General features: G+C 46.9%; 1 protein-coding gene across 7 annotated transcripts in view; it reads left to right on the plus strand.

The window, feature by feature from the left end:
* The window catches only part of LOC129713403 (2-oxoglutarate dehydrogenase complex component E1), a 64743-nt gene extending 45560 nt beyond the window's left edge, over positions 1-19183 (plus strand). For all 7 annotated transcript variants that reach the window (XM_055662438.1, XM_055662440.1, XM_055662442.1 and 4 more), the window contains 13 exons: positions 448-627; positions 1499-1651; positions 2409-2511; positions 4286-4414; positions 6899-7049; positions 8015-8142; positions 9162-9340; positions 11467-11538; positions 11623-11748; positions 13967-14039; positions 15112-15275; positions 16518-16672; positions 18435-19183. In XM_055662438.1, the coding sequence (XP_055518413.1) occupies positions 448-627; positions 1499-1651; positions 2409-2511; positions 4286-4414; positions 6899-7049; positions 8015-8142; positions 9162-9340; positions 11467-11538; positions 11623-11748; positions 13967-14039; positions 15112-15275; positions 16518-16672; positions 18435-18558 (1737 nt within the window). In that variant the 3' untranslated portion in view covers positions 18559-19183. The remainder of the gene's footprint in view (positions 1-447; positions 628-1498; positions 1652-2408; positions 2512-4285; positions 4415-6898; positions 7050-8014; positions 8143-9161; positions 9341-11466; positions 11539-11622; positions 11749-13966; positions 14040-15111; positions 15276-16517; positions 16673-18434) is intronic.
* Positions 19184-19242: the final 59 nt, after the last annotated feature.

Raw genomic sequence — 19242 nt, forward strand, 5'->3', positions numbered from 1 at the left:
TTAAAAAAGAGGATTATTGGGACATAGCTACCAGCCTTGGAGGGCATCTACCACACAAGGTGCCTCAGGAAGGCCGTCAGCATCCATAAAGACTCCTCACACCCCTTGTAACGGACTGTTCGAACTACTTCCCTCTGGCAGACGTTACAAGGCCTTCTACGCCCGAACCTCCAGACTCAGAAACAGCTTTATTCCCAGAGCTACAGCGGCTCTGAACCGGCCCTGCTGAGCCCCCCCCACCCCCCCTTGGACTGTCTCCCTCGGATGGTCACGTCACACAGCTTATTTATTTATTTTACTTTTCTTTTACATCGGTTGGAAGCTGCAACTAAATCTCGTTGCACTGACGTGCAATGACAATAAAGGATATTATTATTATTAAATGCCCGGCTCCAACAAGGGATTATTCGTTGTTGTAACTTGTGGTTTTGGTTATTACTTTGCTAGATTGGATTCACAACTGACCCACGTGTTGCCCGGTCCTCTCCATACCCAACGGATGTGGCCCGTGTGGTCAATGCTCCTATTTTCCACGTGAACGGTGATGACCCCGAGGCGGTGATGTATGTGTGTAATGTGGCTGCTGAGTGGAGAAACACCTTCCATAAGGATGTCGTGGTTGATTTGGTAGGTGACCGGTCGGTCATTCACTGGCCCTTCGCATGTTTCATCACATGAGCTGTACATAGTAGCTTAATGCCCCTGTCCCACTTAGGAAACCTGAACGGAAACCTCTGGAGACTTTGCGCCCCACCCAAGGTTTTCATGCAGTTCCCGGAGGTTGCAGGTGGTTGCCGGAGGTTGCAGGTAGTGGAAGCAGGTAGGGAGACTGACATAAACCTCCGGGAACCGCACGGAAACCTTGGATGGGGAGTAAAGTCTCCAGAGGTTTCCGTTCAGGTTTCCTAAGTGGGACAGGGGCCTAACTCCATTTTGTTCAGGTTGCAGCAGAAAACCAACCAGGAAGTAACTCACAGCTGCAGAGCATGGTTTAGTGTGACTTCTCAAAGGAAGTGCAAAACATCTTTAGGAAAATAATAGGCACAGAACTTCTGTGAAACTTTTAAAACTTTCCCAAGATAATCAGCTGTGTGGGTGGTTTAAGTTGTACATTTGCCTAGCCTCATATTATCAAAGTATTTCTATAATGCACTGAATGAAATGATGGGGCCTCTGACCAACACTGAACAAACCGAGTGGAAAATAACACTGTCTCTTGTACAAGAATTGTTCCAAAACTCTTGACCTGATGAAAACTGACATCGTTCTCAAGTGAAGTAATTCTTGCACTGGCTGCCAAAGCCATCGTAGGGGAAGGTTAACAGCGGGAGAATGGCGATGGTGTGGTCACTGATGTTCATCAACAAAGAATGATTAAGACCATTCACAAGGATGGTCCCAGGAATGAGTAGGTTAACCCATGATGAGTGTTTTAGCGCTGGGCCTGTATTTGCTGGAGTTAAGAATGAGCTGAGCCCACTGGTCGGTGTGTTCACAGGTCTGTTTCCGTCGCAATGGGCACAACGAGATGGATGAGCCCATGTTCACGCAGCCACTGATGTACAAGCAGATCAAGAAGCAGAAGCCGGTGCTGAAGAAGTACGCAGAGAAGCTGACGTCCGAGGGTGTGGTCACTCAGCAGGAGTTTGAGGTTTGACGTTTACATTTTCAGTCGTTGCGGAGTCTTGAAACACAACAGTGCAGAGCTGTATTAATTAAATCGTAATCCAGAGAATGTGTGTTCAAATCTCCACTTATTCCACATGAAATAAAGAAACTCGCTGTGAAGGAGTACGTTTCTCCAGAACTCCAGACAGCTCCAGCAGTTACCTGCCACTTCTCTGCTTCTTGGTGCTAATTCACCAGCCTCTCTACCGTGAGGTTCCGTGCTGTAACTAGACAGTACACGAGTTTGGCTTAATTGGATTTATGTGTCGTATGCTTGATCCGTTTGGATAGAGTGCAAAACCAAGCTTTTCACTGTACTTCTGTACACATGACAGTAATAAACCAGAAAGACTATCTACACACGGCCAGCTTTTATGTCAGGCTTCTGCAAATACATGGATAGGACAGGTTGGGAGAGAGATGTGCCAAACTTGGGCAGATAGGACTAATGTAGCTGGGACATGTTGGGCGGTGTGGGCAAGTTGGGCTGAAGGGCCTGTTTCCACGCTGTATCACTCTATGACTAGTGTAGCTGGGACATGTTGGCTAGTGTGGGCAAGTTGGGCTGAAGGGCCTGTTTCCACACTGTATCACTCTGAGCTGTTTAGCTGGAGCTCCTCACCAAGACTGTTCTCAGCACCAAAGTAGTTGCTGGTCTCCATGTGTATGCTGCTGTAGGGCAGTTTTGGTTATGTTTGCTACGTCTGAAAGTATTTTTTCTTTTGCTATTTGGTGTCTAGGAGGAAATGGCCAAATATGATAAGATTTGTGAGGAAGCGTATACTCGATCCAAAGATGAGAAAATCATGCACATTAAACACTGGCTGGACTCCCCGTGGCCAGGTATGTGGGCAGAGCCATGTCCAAAGCTCTCTTTGATCTGATTCGCCAAACGCACAATATAAAGATCTGAACTGCACCCGCCACACTCTATCAAAAGGATGAAGCTATCCACTGTGTTATTCTGCTGGCTAGTTGCAGGCAGAGAAGATCTCTTTCCTTGGGTGTATCTAACAGAGATAGACCCATTCTTGATTAGAATGGGTGTCGAGGGTTATGGGGAGAAGGCAAGACAATGGCATTATGCCAATGCCACTGATGTAAGCCCCCTGTAGTAGTTGTGCCACGTGGTACATAAGCCCCCTGTACTGGTTGTTGTTGCCGTGTGTGGGGTACATAAGCCCCCTGTACTGGATGTTGTTGCCGTGTGTGAGGTACATAAGCCCCCTGTACTAGTTGTTGTTGCCGTGTGTGTGGTACATAAGCCCCCTGTACTAGTTGTTGTTGCTGTGTGTGGGGTACATAAGCCCCCTGTACTGGTTGTTGTTGCCGTGTGTGTGGTACATAAGCCCCCTGTACTAGTTGTTGTTGCCGTGTGTGTGGTACATAAGCCCCCTGTACTAGTTGTTGTTGCCGTGTGTGTGGTACATAAGCCCCCTGTACTGGTTGTTGTTGCCGTGTGTGTGGTACATAAGCCCCCTGTACTGGATGTTGTTGCCGTGTGTGAGGTACATAAGCCCCCTGTACTAGTTGTTGTTGCCGTGTGTGTAGTACATAAGCCCCCTGTACTGGTTGTTGTTGCCGTGTGTGTGGTACATAAGCCCCCTGTACTGGTTGTTGTTGCCGTGTGTGTGGTACATAAGCCCCCTGTACTGGATGTTGTTGCCGTGTGTGAGGTACATAAGCCCCCTGTACTAGTTGTTGTTGCCGTGTGTGTGGTACATAAGCCCCCTGTACTGGTTGTTAAAATGTGGCACTGCCATTGATTCCCATTCCCCATGCATAACACACTTGCTGGTACTAATTCACATCTGCTGCATGTAACACTCTTGCTGGTACAGACTCGCATCCCCTTATGCCACGTACACTCTTGTTGGCGATCATTCACACTTCTGCTTGTTATATTCTCTCTCGCTAGTATTGACTTCTGTCTCCTGTTTGTAGTGCACATGACTCACACCCCCTGTCTGCAACGCACTCACTGGAACTGATTCACCCAACACTTTTATAACGCACAAGGGCTATGAGTCCGTGTTAGTCATTATCACACAGCATGGAAACCACCCCTATCATCATCACCTGTACATTAGTTGTATGTTATCCTGCTTTCATGTCCACTGCCTGCATAGTAGGGACAATGAACCTACAAACCAGCATGACTTTGTGATGTGGGAGGAAACTGGAGCATGCAGACACTCATGGGAGAATATACAAACCCTGCACAGTCAGCACCTGTAGTCAGGATCAAGCCTAGTGTTTAGTGCTGTGAGGCAGCAGCTCTACCAGCAACACCACTGTGACATCCACTTGTGCTTTTTCCATATTTTACATAGTCATTGGCTCTTGTTCTCATCCTCAATATGTAAACACACTTGCTGGTGCAGGTCCATGTTCCTGTATGAGAAGGTAAGTATTGGTAAATAAATATCTTCAGTGCTTCAGGACCTGACGGTAGTCAAAGTCTCACGGTCCGTAGATCAAACAATGAACGAGAATTGATCGCAGGTGGCTGCAGCGGTGGCTGGGAATAGTCCATCCATTCGTCTGGTCAGTGGGGAAAAGGGCGCTTTGTTTTGTAGAATTAATTCACTTTTTGTCCATTTCCCCCCCCCTCCAGGTTTTTTCACTCTTGATGGCCAGCCTAAAAGCATGACGTGTCCCTCCACTGGTCTCACCGAGGACATGTTGAATCACATTGGGAACATAGCCAGCTCTGTCCCAATAGAAGACTTCACCATTCACGGAGGTAGATATGATTCACGTTTTGTGGACTCCAGTCCAAACTTCTCACCCAGAAACATCAGCAAATATTTGGGACACAGGGATATTATGTAGCTTTTAAGATAGATTTTTTAAATGAATTTTTGATCCATCATTTCTCATCTTCTTGATCTATTTGATGATATAATCCTTTAGTTGCATTGGAGTATTAATAACAACACTACCTAATGGGGGGGAGAATAACAACACAAATTGGGAAGGAGAAAATCAATGCGTAACATCTGGAAAAATGCAGCTTTGTAAGTTCCAGGGGCAGAATATGGCCATTCGGCCCATCAAGTCTACTCCGCCATTCAATCATGGCTGATCTATCTTTCAACCCCATTCTCCCGCCTTAGCTCCATAACCCCGGACACTCTTACTCATCAAAAATGTGTTAATCTGCACTGTAATAATATCCGTTTGTTCACCCACCCCCCCACGTGTAACACACAGGAGCTGGCATCTGGTCGCTAAAATAACATTGAGCAAACATTGGCCATGCGTATTCCCCACGAGGTATTGACAACTGATCTCACCTTGGATCAGTTCCTTCCTTTCCTTAAATCATTTCCTTCGTCCATGAGTACAGATAATCAAGTCTGAAGAAGCTCCAGCCCGAAACGTTGCCTATTCTTCAGTCATGAAGAAGGGATTCGGCCCAAACGTTGCCTATTCCTTCGCTCCATAGATGCTGCTTTTTTTTAATGAGTTTTTGATCATCTTTTTTGTGTACCTTCGATTCTCCAGCATCTGCAGTTCCTTCATTAAACAAAGTACAGATAATCATCTCTACAGGTTAAACCAGTTTTACAAACCTACATAGGTAGACACAAATGGGAAGGAGAAACTCAATGCAGCAGCATCATCTGGAAAAAAGGAAATAGGCAACGTTTCGGGCCGAAACCCTTCCGGGTTTCGGCCCGAAACGTTGCCTATTTCCTTCAGTCTGAAGAAGGGTTTTGGCCCAAAACGTTGCCTATTTCCTTCAGTCTGAAGAACACTCTTACTCATCAAAATGTGTTTCGGCCCATCCGTTTGTTCAACACCACCCACCCCCCACGTGTAACACACAGGAGCTGGCATCTGGTCGCTAAAATAACATTGAGCAAACATTGGCCATGCGTATTCCCCACGAGGTATTGACAACTGATCTCACCTTGGATCAGTTCCTTCCTTTCCTTAAATCATTTCCTTCATCCATGAGTACGGATAATCATCTCTACAGGTTAAACCAGTTTTACAAACCTACATAGGTAGACAAAAATGCTGGAGAAACTCAGCGGCTGCAGCAGCATCTATAGAGCAAAGGAAATAGGCAATGTTTCGGGCCGAAACCTGGAAGGGTTTCGGCCCGAAACGTTGCCTATTTCCTTCAGTCTGAAGAAGGGTTTTGGCCCAAAACTTTGCCTATTTCCTTCGCTCCATAGATGCTGCTGCAGCCGCTGAGTTTCTCCAGCATTTTTGTCTACCTTCGATTTTCCAGCATCTGCACAGTTCCTTCTTAAATACAAACCGACATAGTTTGACTTGTTTTTCTCAAGGTAACAGCTGCTTTCAAACTCATGCTTTACCCCTAAAGAAGTACATTCTAAAGTCTAATTAGCTGCCTATAGGCTATAGAGGTTTAGAATTCTCCTAGATTATGTTTTACATTCTCCTAGATTATGTTCGTGCAGACTCTTCCTTATTTATTTTGTATCCTATGTTTGTATTCTGCGCATTATTAAATATCATTCCTCGCCTTTTGATCTAATTTACTAACCTGTCCAGATCCTTTCAGTGGAACCATTTGTTCCATACATTTGCAACCCCTTGGTATCATCCGTAAACGTAAATGTCTTTTTGTTTCATTTTGCTCCAAAGATTAGGTGCAAAATTCTGCTGAAGAGTTGTTGTCCGAGGGGGAAAGGAAGACTGCCTGCTGAAAGATTCTACCCCTCAATTCTAAAAATGACCTGGACATTTTTTTCCCTGATGTTCTGGCCAATATTTCATGATCATAATTTATTAGCCAGCATCTGCAGTTCCCTTGACTAACACGTTGCAAGATTATGTTGTTCTTTTATCTGGGGGGGAGAGTGCAGTGGAGAGAAGTTTTTTTGGCCTTCCATCACAGCGATGTTGGATGTTTATGTAAATTATGTTGTTCTTGGGTTATTTGTTTTAATGTATGGCTGCAGAAACGGCATTTCGTTTGGAACTACCAAATGACAAATTGAATCTTGTGATTTCACCTGTTACTAAAGGGTCCTTTAAGGTCTTAAAGGTCTGAAGAAGGGTCTCGGCCCGAAACGTCACCCATCCCTTCTCTCCAGAGATGCTACCTGTCCCACTGAGTTACTCCAGCTTTTTGTGTCTATTTTCGATATATCCTGAGGGTCTTAAGCAATTTGGTGGCACCTAATCCCTCAGCATCATTTGCTCTGCTGTTGATACTTGCAGTGCTGAATGGTTCTCATTCTCGCAGGTTTAACTCGCATCCTAAAGAGCCGTGGGGAGATGGTGAAGAACCGCATGGTGGACTGGGCCTTGGCGGAGTACATGGCCTTTGGATCCCTGCTGAACGAAGGTATACATATCCGCTTGAGTGGACAGGACGTGGAGAGAGGAACGTTCAGGTATTTTCAATTTCCCTCCTGGGATAAATAAGGTCTATCGTATCATAAATAGTTAAAGTGAGCAAAGTTCATACTTTATTAACATGTCAGGCTCCCACACCATGTTTCTCTTGAAAAACATGAATCACTTAATGTCCTCAGCATGTGTCAAGTGCCTAAAGCCCTTTGGCACCAAGAGCCTTGTTACCTGAAACATTTCAGCAAAATGTAGTTTATTCTTACAAACATTTAAACAAATGTCTGCACCAACCATAGCCTGGGTTTCAGTCCGGAGAGTTACAAAGTGCTGGAGTAATTCAGCGGGTCAGGCAGAATCCCTCGAGAGCGTGGATAGGTGACGATTTGGGTTCAGTCTGAATAAAGGTCATGACCCGAAGCATCACCCAACCATGTACTCCAGCGATGCTGCCTGACCTAATGTTACTCCAGCATTTTCTGTCTTATCTTGGTAAATCAGCATCTGCAGTTCCTTGTGTCTTCTGGGTTTTGGTGCAACTATTTCTTGGTTTATTTTAAAACTGCGTTCGAAATAAGTTTCATATCTTGTGCCACAGTTACTGATATATTTTGGAACAATGAGTGCATCATTTAGCCAGAGGTAGTTTGTGAATGTTTGCTCTCTGCAATTTAAGCAAACCGTTTGAGTGAGAGGCTTTGTACCCTTCCATATCTCCAGTTTCTCTCTCTCCTGACACTGTCTGAAGAAGGGTCTCGACTTGAAAGGTCACCCATTCCTTCTCTTCAGAATGCTGCTTGTCCCGCTGAGTTACTCCAGCATTTAGCATCTATTTTTGGAGCAGTTGATATGTTGCTATAAGAAGCTGCTCATTAATTGTCTTGAAGGTCTCCAACTCCCCAATGAAAGGCTTTGTTTGCTCCACTCTTCACCCTGCCTTCAACCTCCCACAACAGGTTGTATAGATACCAACGCTGATACTAATGGAACAATTGTGTTTCTCTGCCAGCCATCGGCATCATGTACTGCACGACCAAAACGTGGACAAGAAGACCTGTATTCCCATGAACCACCTATGGCCAAACCAAGCCCCGTACACCGTGTGCAACAGCTCGCTCTCTGAATACGGGGTGCTGGGTAGGATCTTTTACTTGATATCTTCATGGTAAACCTGTAAATCGTTATCTAATATGCACCAAGCTTGCGGTGTAATCCCATGTGGCAATTTGGAGTGTGAACACAGCATGGAATAAAGTCACGTACAATAGCGATACTGCTGGGAATAAATAAGAACAACACAATGGGGGCTCATCTAAGATTCCTGAGTTTGTCACATATACAGAGGTGCAGCGGAAGTTTTTTTTGCTGCATGCTGCCCAGTCAGTGGAAAGACTAGACGTGATTACAATCAAGCTGTCCACACTGATGCAGGATGAAGGGAATAACGTTTAGTGCTAGGTAAAGTCAGATGAAAGATAGTCTGAGGGTCTCCAACAAGGTGGATGGGAGGTCAGGACCGCTCTCTAGTTGGCTAATAGGATGCTTCAGATACGTGACACCATCTGGGGTGAAGCTGTCCCTGTATTTGTGTCTCTAACACAACACACGTGATCTGCTGTCAAAACCATGGCCCCTGAATGATTGGTTGGCATTCAAGTAAAGTCAAACGGTGGCTATTTTATCTGCCACATTTGTGTAACCTTTGATTCAAACTGAAGGTCACCTTCCTCAAAGGGGAATGTGCCCTCTGGCCCAGCAAAACCGTCAGGCACCTCCGCTAATCCCACTTCATTCTCACCACATCTTTATCCACCCCTCTATATTCCGCCATTCACCTATAAACTGGGGACAGTTAGTTTGCCAATCTGCAAGTCTTTGGGATGTGGGAGGAAACCAGAGCATCTGGAGGAAACCCACGTGGTCCCTGGAAGAACCTGCAAACTCCACACGGACTACATCAGAGGTCCGAATGGAACCAGGGTCAGTGGAGCTGAGATGCAGCCACAACCTTCAGTGGCACTGAATTCCACAGATTTACCGTCCTCTGAGTAAAGACATTTTAGCATCTTGTGTCTACCTATCTTATTAAAGTTTACATTCTGGTGCAGATCATTGATATGGATGTTTAATGATTGTCTATGGTCTCTCCTCGACAGGGTTTGAACTGGGCTTTGCGATGGCTAGTCCCAATGCCCTGGTTCTATGGGAGGCCCAGTTTGGTGACTTCCACAACACTGCCCAGTGCATCATTGATCAGTTCATCAGCCCGGGTCAGGCCAAGTGGGTGCGACAGAATGGGATCGTTCTGCTCCTTCCACACGGCATGGAAGGAATGGTAAGCCTTCGCCCCCAGAGGGCCAACTATCCACAGCCCAGTCCAGGAGTCGCCTGGTCTCTGTGCTCTCACTCACACAGCCTTTCAACATTTACTGTGGGAGTCTGTCACACCCCGACCCACAAGCAGCATGTCTTGACATCTAATTTAATTATACACTTTAATTTCATGTTTCATGTATATTATTGAGAGAGTTAGATTTAGCTCTTAGGGCTAACGGAATCGAGGGATATGGGGGAAAAAGCTGGAACAGGGTACTGAGTTTGGATGATCAGCCATGATCATATTGAATGGTGGTGCTGGCTCGAAGGGCCGAATGGCCTACTCCTGTACTATTGCCTATGTTGTGTTTTATGACTGTTGGCAGACTATTGTCCCTCCTGGAATAAATAAAGTTCTATTGTATGGTAATGTCCCAACAAAAGGTACAGTGGCCATGGCAATGAAATTATTGCACCTTAGACATCTTTCGGAAGCATTATTCTAACCTGGCTTGCAAGACAATTGATGCACTAAAGAACATTTTGTGTGCAAAGCTTTATTTGCATGTGAATATGTTTAAAATCAGCTTGAGGTGTAAAATCTAACCTGGACATGTTGGAGTTACAAAGCAAGCCTGTTGGCGTGCAGATCCAGAGAGACCTTAGCAAGCACTGCTGGCACCTCTCCTGCCATCGTCCAGAGACCCTGTGTATATGTGGAGATGACAAACTGCAGGTGCTGGTATCTTGAGCAAGGAACAAACTGCTGGAGGAACCCAGCAGCTCAGGTAGCATCTGTGAAGGGGAATGGACAAACAATACTTCAGACCCAAGAAGGGTCCTGACCCCAACGCACTGTTTGATTGTTCCCACCACAGATGCTGCCCCAGTTCCTCCAGCACTTTGAGGTTTTTTGGGGGGTTTTTCTGTGTATTTTTAATGATTCGATTTCACTTTCCCAGAATTATAGACGCAAGCGATAGCAGATGCTGGAACTGGGACAGAACATTATTTAAATAAGGAATTAAAAACTCCTTTTCTCACCTCGTGTGCAGCAAAACCTAAAATAGTGCACTGTTTATACACCAGCTGGTCGAAACCAAAACTTGCAAATCTAGCCCCAATGTTCATTTCAGTTTTGCTTGGCTTATCTTGGGGTTTTGGGCTGAATGAGCAGGCAAACCACAGTTCTGACGTCCTTGAAAAAAATAAATTCAGAGGTTTTCTGACATGAGTGTAACAGCTAATAACTAAAATAATTAAAAATCTACTGTATTTAACTTGTGATGCAAACAAACCTATGATCTCCCACCCCTCCAACATGCGTGTGTCAATTATTTGAGGGGTTGTGCGTGGGGGGGGGGGGGGCTCTCAGGACCCCCATACTGCCTTTAGGACTGTGAAGTATTTCTGAGTAACTCCTGTTTATAGAGATGGCATGGAGGAAGTACTGGAACTGAAGACGTAACTGGGATATATCCAGCTATATATTGCAATTGTATCAGAGATCAGTTCAGAGCAGGGACAGGCCCCCTCGAGCCACAAAGTCCACGCTGATCATGATGCAAAGCTAAACTAATCCCCTCTGCCTGCATGTGATCCATATCCCTCCATTCCCTGTATATCCATGTACCTACCTAAAAACCTCTTAAACACCACAACTGCATCATCCTCCACCACCACCCCGACACCCACCACCCTCTGTGGAAAAGAAGAAACCTGCCCCGCACATTTCCTTTAAACTTTGGCCTTCCCGCCTTAGTTCCACCCTCTAGTCTTTGACGCTTCCACCCAGGGAGTAAGGTTCTGATTGTCTACCCTCTCTATGCTTGCATCAGATCTCCGCTCCATCTCCGACTTTCCACAGGAAACAATTCAAGTCTGTCCAACCTCTTCCTGTAGCTCTTGGCATATGATCCAGGAAGTTTAACTAACAAATGTACCTAGAACATTTACATCAAAATGTACCTAGAGTGGGTGAAATGTGCTGCTTTAGCTGTTGAGCATATTTGTGGGGTGTTTTAACAATTGCTATTAAAACAGTAGTATTTCTCCTCAACCATTTTTTAAATACCAGTCATTCACTTTGAGATTGGCATGTTGTAGTGAGCTGTAAATAATCCGTGGCTTTTATCGTTGTTACAGGGACCAGAACATTCCTCGGCAAGACCGGAGCGGTTCCTGCAGATGTGCAATGATGACCCTGATATTGTACCAGTAAGTGTGTGATGAGGCGTGCTGCAGTCTGGTGGACCTCTGGTGTTGAGGGATCGTACTAACATTAATCTTTCCCCACTCCAGAAATTCACGGAGGATTTTGTGGTGCGTCAACTGTATGACACCAACTGGATTGTCGTCAACTGCTCCACACCTGCAAATTACTTCCATGTGCTCAGGAGACAAATACTGCTGCCCTTCAGGAAACCGGTCAGTGCAGTCCCCACACACGCGCACATACATCTGTTGTTCCGCCAGCTTGCGTTTGATGCGTTGTTCCTCGGCTGAAGGGAAGGGTCGGGCCAGTGGGTTTATATTTAGCCCCGTGTGTTGGTTTAAGCAACGCTTCCTGCTGAGCCTGGAGTCTGACTGCATTGTCCCTGCCCATGCAAGGCAAAGAATCACTGCTCCTCTGCACAAGGACAGAGCTCTTACACCGGTTCCCTGTCGCGTGGTAGTTAGGTGTAGGAAGGAACTGCAGATGCTGGTTTACACCCAAGACAGACACAAAATGCTGGAGTAACTCAGCAGGACAGGCAGTATCTCTGGAGAACGTGGATAGGTCTGAAGAAGGGTCCCAACCCAAAAGCGTCACCCGTTCCTTCTCTCCAGAGATGCTGCCTGTCCCACTGAGTTACTCCAGCATTTTGTGCGGTAGTTAGGAATATTTTGGAAATGAGAAGGGGTTGCTCATGGGCTCAGTGAACCGTCCAGGTCAGGACACTGTCCGAGCTTAAAGCCCAGTTTTCAATGACGCAGCCACAGTCGATATCCACACTCTGGGTGGCAGACGGAGGGTGTTCTTGCCTGAGTGAGCAAACACCACAAAATCACCCGTATACTAGCACTATCCTACATGCCAGGGTCAATTTACAGAAGCCATTCATCTTTGGTATGTGGGAGGGAACTCACACAGTCACAGGGAGAACGTGCAAACTCGGTACAGACAGCACCCGTGGTCAGCATTGAACCAGGGTCTGTGGTGCTGTGGGGCAGCAACTCTACCATTTGTCACCCCACAGTAATGGAGTTGGTAATGGTGATCTCAGTCAGAAACTACACTTTGCATGCTCTTTGTGCATGTTTATACATGTACATACTCGTGTACATACTCGTGTACATACTCGTGTGCATACTCATCTGAATTTGCATTTGATGTGGAAAACCAGGGACCATTTTGAGATCAGAGGTTCAAAGAATAATATAGAAATATCTTGGCCCAAAATGGCAGCATTTTCACGTAGCTCTGAATAGTGAGGGAGTCTATATAAGGACGGGAGGGATATGGGTCGTATGTTGGCAGACAAGATTAGATTATCTTGGTATCATGTTCGGCACAGATATGATGGGCCAAAGGGCCTGCTCCAGTGCTGTACTATTCCATGTTCTTAATAGGGGGAAAGCCCAGATTTACACCAAATTCCTGCTTTAAAACAAAAAGAGGCCACTTCTGAAATAACCCTCTCTTCCACTTCCGTTCATTGTTGCTTCAGACGGTTGCCGTGTGCGGTGGACAAACGATCAGAGTAACTGGACTGACAGCAGGAAGAACCTGTTCTGCAGAGAGGTCGATGTCAGATACAGCTTCGTCCCTGTGTGTTGAAGCCATGTTCCTGGTCTACCTGCACCGTACGACAAAGGAGGCAGCTGCTGTTGTGCTCATAGCTTGTTCTCAGACACAATGTACAAGAAGCCCTTGACCCAAAACCTCACCTATCCATGTTCTCCACAGATGCTGCCTGACCCGCTGAGTTACTCCAGCACTCTGTGAAACGTCACCTATCCATGTTCTCCACAGATGCTGCCTGACCCGCTGAGTTACTCCAGCACTCTGTGAAACGTCACCTATCCATGTTTCTCCACAGATGCTGCCTGACCCGCTGAGTTACTCCAGCACTCTGAAACGTCACCTATCCATGTTCTCCACAGATGCTGCCTGACCCGCTGAGTTACTCCAGCACTCTGTGAAACGTCACCTATCCATGTTTCTCCACAGATGCTGCCTGACCTGCTAAGTTATGGTGCAGCAGCATCTATGGAGCGAAGGAAATAGGCAACGTTTAGGGCCAAAACCCTTCTGGAAATAGGCAACGTTTCAGGCCGAAACCCTTCCAGGTTTCGGCCCGAAACGTTACCTATTTCCTTAGCTCCATAGATGCTGCTGCACCCGCTGAGTTACTCCAACACTCTGTGAAACGTCACCTATCCATGTTCTCCACAGATGCTGCCTGACCCGCTGAGTTACTCCAGCACTCTGTGAAATGTCACCTATCCATGTTCTCCACAGATGCTGCCTGACCCGCTGAGTTACTCCAGCACTCTGTGAAACGTCACCTATCCATGTTCTCCACAGATGCTGCCTGACCCGCTGAGTTACTCCAGCACATTGTCCGTTTTGAAGCTAATATGTTTATTCTTTGATTTTCAGTTGATCATCTTCACTCCCAAATCACTGCTTCGCCATCCAGACGCCAAATCCAGCTTTGACACCATGCTGCCAGGTACGTGAGTGTGACGTGGAGAGTGTCTGCAAGCTGGCCACTTGTATTCACAATATTTGGGGAAGGGGTATGGAGGGGCAGCAGTGGCACAGCACGTAGTGCCGCTGCCTTCCCGCACCACAGCTGCTATCTGTTTGGAGTTTTCATGCTGCCTGTGACCGTGTGGGTTTTCTCTGGATGCTCTGGTTTCCTAAAGGCGTTTAGATTAATTGGCTTCTGTAAATTGTCCCTAGTGTGTAGGATAGTACTAGTGTACGGGCGATCGCTAGTCGGCATGGACCTGGTGGGCTGAAGGGCCTGTTTCCATGTTGTATCTCTAAACTAAACTCAAGGAACGGGTTATATTAAACTCTTCACCGATATCTAAGCGGAGGTTGTGGAGTTGCGCTAGGATATTGGGTACATGATGCATGTTTATTATTGCCATACAATGCTGTTATTCTTGCCTGCTGTTCATTGGGTGCAGAGTTTGTACATTCTCCCTGTGACAGGGTGGGTTTTACAGCGGCAATTTACAGTGGCTAATTAACCTACTAGCCCTCGCATCTTTGTGAAACATTTGGAGCACCTGGGGAAAACGTGGAAACTCCACACCGACAGCACCAGAGATCGGGAATGAATCTGGGCCACTGGTTTGCTGGAGATTTGGGACAACAGTTTCCATCACACCCACTTGGACATACACTGAAACCACTTGTAAATGCTCTCTCTCCCTCTCTCGTGCGTGCGTGCTCACACACACACGCACGCACGCACGCACGCACACACACACACACACACACGCATCCACAGAAACTAGCCTCCCAACACAAGTCCATGGTTGCTGCTGGAAAGACACATTGCTAATATCGTGCTGTGATGAATCTGTTCATTTACTTCACTGTGCTTGTAGCTTGTTGCTGGTGACAAGTGGTAAAATTGTCATGGTTAGCTTGTGGTTTATGGGACTTGCTGGCCAGGAAATGGAGGGGGGGGGGAAGGAGAGAAGCAGAACACTTTGCAGGAAGTGAAGCATCATTGCCTGCCGCTGATGCAGTCTGACGACACACTGCATCATCTTCCCCTACTGCAGGCACAGAGTTCCTGCGTGGTATTGTGGAGGACGGAGTTGCAGCTCACAAGCCCCAGGATGTAAAGAGGCTGCTGCTTTGTACTGGTAAAGTATATTATGAGCTGGCAAAAGAGCGCAAGACCAGAGACTTGCAAGCTGAGGTTGCCATCACCAGGGTGGAGCAGGTGAGCACTACTTCTGTAGGAGGCTGCATGTTTACCTGTCACCAGGAGGGCAGCAGGTAGAGCTGGCTCCAGCCCTCTTCCTGCCCCCTGCACAGATGTCCATTTACTCTTGCCCCTTGAGTGTAGTGCATAAGTGATAGGAGCAATATTAGGCCATTCAGCCCATCAAGTCTAGGCCATTTAATCACGGCCGATTTCTCTCCCTCCTATCCCCATGCTCCTGCCTTCTCCCCATAACACCCGACACCCGCACTAATCAGGAATCTATCTTTCTCTGCATTAAAAATATCCATTCAGTTTATTGCACAGTGAAAAGCTTTTTTGTTGCGTGCAATCAAGTCGGCAGAATGACAAGACATGATGACATCAAACTGGCCACAGTGTACAGATACAGGTTAAAGGGAATAATGTTTAGTGCAAGATAGACCGAGGGTCTCCAATGAGGTGGCCAGTGGTTATCGAGTGTTGCTGTTTAACCTGCTCCCCGTCTTAGCCTGGGTTAGATCCCTGTGACAAACATCACCCATTCCTTCTCTCCAGAGATGCTGCCTGTCCCACTGAGTTACTCCAGCTTTTTGTCCATCCCCTGTGGTAACCAACTTGCCCCCTACACTGGATGGCCTGGCTTTGTGGAGCAGGTGGTTACAATCCTAGTAAGACCCTTCAGCCGGAAGCTGCAAGGTCAGGTATTAGCAGTAATTGCAGATACTGGAATCTGGAGAGAAGAGAACAAACAGATGGAGCGATGCAGTGTGATGGGGAACATCTGTGGAGGCAAATAGACAGATGTTGTTTTGGGCCACCTGAAGAAGGGTTCCTTGCCCCTCCAGCAGTTTGTGCTTTGCTCACCACAGCCGAGAGGTCAGGTTGGCCTCATTCCTGGACACTGCCCTGTGGTGAGTGGTGTTCTGTGGCCAGGCTGCTCCTTGGTAATGCCATCAGTGCAAAGAAGGGTCTCGACTCGAAACGTCACCCATTCCTTCTCTCCAGAGATGCTGCCTGTCCCGCTGAGTTACTCCAGCACTTTGTGTCTCTCTTTGATGTAAACCAGCATCTGCAGTTCCTTCCTACGCACGATGAATTTCCCATGTGTTTGCTCTTCAAATCACCTTAGCACATTCCCTTAGATGCTTTATAAAATGTATTTCCAGAATGATGAGAGATGAAGTGGTGCAGCATGTGTGTTGGTTTGCCGCCACTGTCTAAGGCGTTTGACTGTGTTGCTTGTGCTTCTCTCGGCAGCTTTCTCCCTTCCCGTTTGACATAATTGAACAAGAAGCAAAGAAGTACTGCAATGCTGAGATAGCCTGGTGCCAGGAGGAGCACAAGAACCAGGGCTACTATGAGTACGTGAAGCCTCGTATCCGTGCCACCATTCACCGTGAACGCCCTGTGTGGTGAGTACCGCCACCGCCGGCTACACATCGGCATTGCCACGTACACCCCGCGAGGTGCCCGTGCTCATTGTGTGACTGGGCTCCACTGGTTCAACTCTATACCCAGGGGTGGTGAAGGAGTGGGGCAGCTTGGGGCAGGGTGGATTCCATCAAGTCAAGTCAAGTCGAGTTTATTTGTCACATACACATACGAGATGTGCAGTGAAATGAAAGTGGCAATGCTCGCGGACTTTTATGCAAAAGACAAACAACACAAAACAAAAAAAATCAGTGACTGATCTTATAGAGGTGCATAAAATTGGGTAGATGCACAGTCTCTTGCCCAGAGTAGGGGAATCTAGGACCAGAGGACATGGGTTCAAGGTGAAGGGGACAAGATTTATTAAATGATCTGAGGGGTAGCTTTTTCACACAAAGGGTGGTGGGTGTATGGAACAAACTGCCGGAGGAGGTAGTTGAGGCTGGGACTGTCCTAATGTTTAAGAAACAGACAGGTACATGGATAGGACAGGTTTAGAGGGATTGGACCAAACGCAGGCAGGTGGGACCAGTGTAGATGGGACATGTTGGCCGGTGTGGGCTGTATCACTCTATGACTGAGATCCACTACAAGACAATAGATTCTCCACACACGCCCAGCAACCGGCATAGACAAGGTAGACAGTCAGAGACATTTTCCCAAGGGCAAGTGGACACAGCTTTAAGGTGAAAGGGGCTGAGTTGGAAGATGTGCGGGGCAAGTTGTTTCACACAGTGGTGAATGGCAGGAACACACGGCCAGTGGTGCTGGAAGCAGATACAAAGGTGGGCCGTTTAAGAGGCTTTTAAACATGGACGAGGGGAGTGGAGGGAGATGGATCGGAGATTGGAACAATTGCTCAGCGTTTGGGCCGACCACAAGCACTAGCGAGAAGAGCGATCCCGTCACGACCATGTGAACTAAGCCCGGGTAACACGAGGCCCTTGTGGTCCCTGGATGTACATGGTCCCAGGTAACACGAGGCCCTTGTGGTCCCTGGATGTACATGGTCCCATGTAACACGAGGCCCTTGTGGTCCCTGGATGTACATGGTCCCATGTAACACGAGGCCCTTGTGGTCCCTGGATGTACATGGTCCCCTGTAACACGAGGCCCTTGTGGTCCCTGGATGTACATGGTCCCATGTAACACGAGGCCCTTGTGGTCCCTGGATGTACATGGTCCCATGTAACACGAGGCCCTTGCGGTCCCTGGATGTACATGGTCCCATGTAACACGAGGCCCTTGTGGTCCCTGGACAATTCTCTGGGTCAGGCCTGCCTTCCAGCGGCGTAGTGCTTGTTCATTGCTGCTCTGGTTTGTTTGTTGTGGTTTGTGTGTATGTATGCGTGCGTGTCGATCTGTATGTGTGTGTGTATGGAGAGGGGTCTCGACATGAAACGTCACCCATTCCTTCTCTACAGTGTTCTATGTTGACATGTTCTGTTTTGCGTGTACATATGTGTACGTGTCGATATGTATGTGTGTGTGTGTACAGAGAGGGGCCTCCACCCAAAACCTCACCCATTCCTTCTCTCCAGAGATGCTCCCTATCCCTCCCCCGTTGAGTTACTCCAGCATTCTGTGTCTACCTTCTATACACACTGAACTTTTTGTTCTCTTTGGTTTATGATATTGTTCACAATGTACTATGTTGACATGTTCTATTGTGCTGCTGCATGTAAGAATCTCATTGTTCTATCTGGACACATGACAATAAAACACTCTTGCCCTCATTGGCAGGTACGTGGGACGTGATCCAGCCTCTGCCCCAGCCACTGGGAACAAGAACACTCACCTGCAGGAACTCAAGAGGTTCCTGGACACCAGCTTTAACCTGGACGCTTTCAAGAACCTGGGCAAATAAGACCTTTCCTTGGAATTTGCTCAACATCTGAAACTTCATCTTCCGTCCTTACTTCTAGGGACTAGGCTGTGCATGCTACTGGGATCTCTCTTGTAACTGTACAATTGGCAAGAGGCTTGTTCCTGCACCATTCATTTCAGATAGGGAGCAAAGAAAATACCTCGAATCAGGACATAAATTCTGCAGCAGGGAACAGCTGTGCATAAACCGGTCACTGGTGTGCTTTTGGCTGGCATCACCCACTCCACTTTTTAAATGTATGATTTAGTTTATCTGAGCAGTAGCAGTAATGAGGTGTGGTTTGTAAATTTTGTGAATAAGGAATTTTTCTATTTCTGATCTGGCGAAGGGCTAGGCTCCCGGCCACGGGCAGGATCACGTTCGTTTTTAGCGACTCTCCACTGCTCCACACGTTATCATTGGGAGAAGACGATGCACCCTCAGCCTGTGCCAAAATCAAGATGCTCATTTACCTATCTAGAGAGGCGGGGGCCGGAGGGCAGGTTTTATCTCGATTACCACTTCTTGGAACTGCGTAGTACAAAAACTGATTTATTTATTTTGGTACAAATAAACTTTTCGACTCGATATAGCTTCATCAATAAACAGCGTTCACTTCACGCAACACTTTGTGGTTTAGTTTTTACAACAACTTGCAACGGTTTGTTGTTAAAACAACTTGCT

The sequence above is a fragment of the Leucoraja erinacea genome, chromosome 35 (assembly GCF_028641065.1).
Source record: "Leucoraja erinacea ecotype New England chromosome 35, Leri_hhj_1, whole genome shotgun sequence".
In the NCBI taxonomy this organism is placed as follows: Eukaryota; Metazoa; Chordata; class Chondrichthyes; order Rajiformes; family Rajidae; genus Leucoraja; species Leucoraja erinaceus.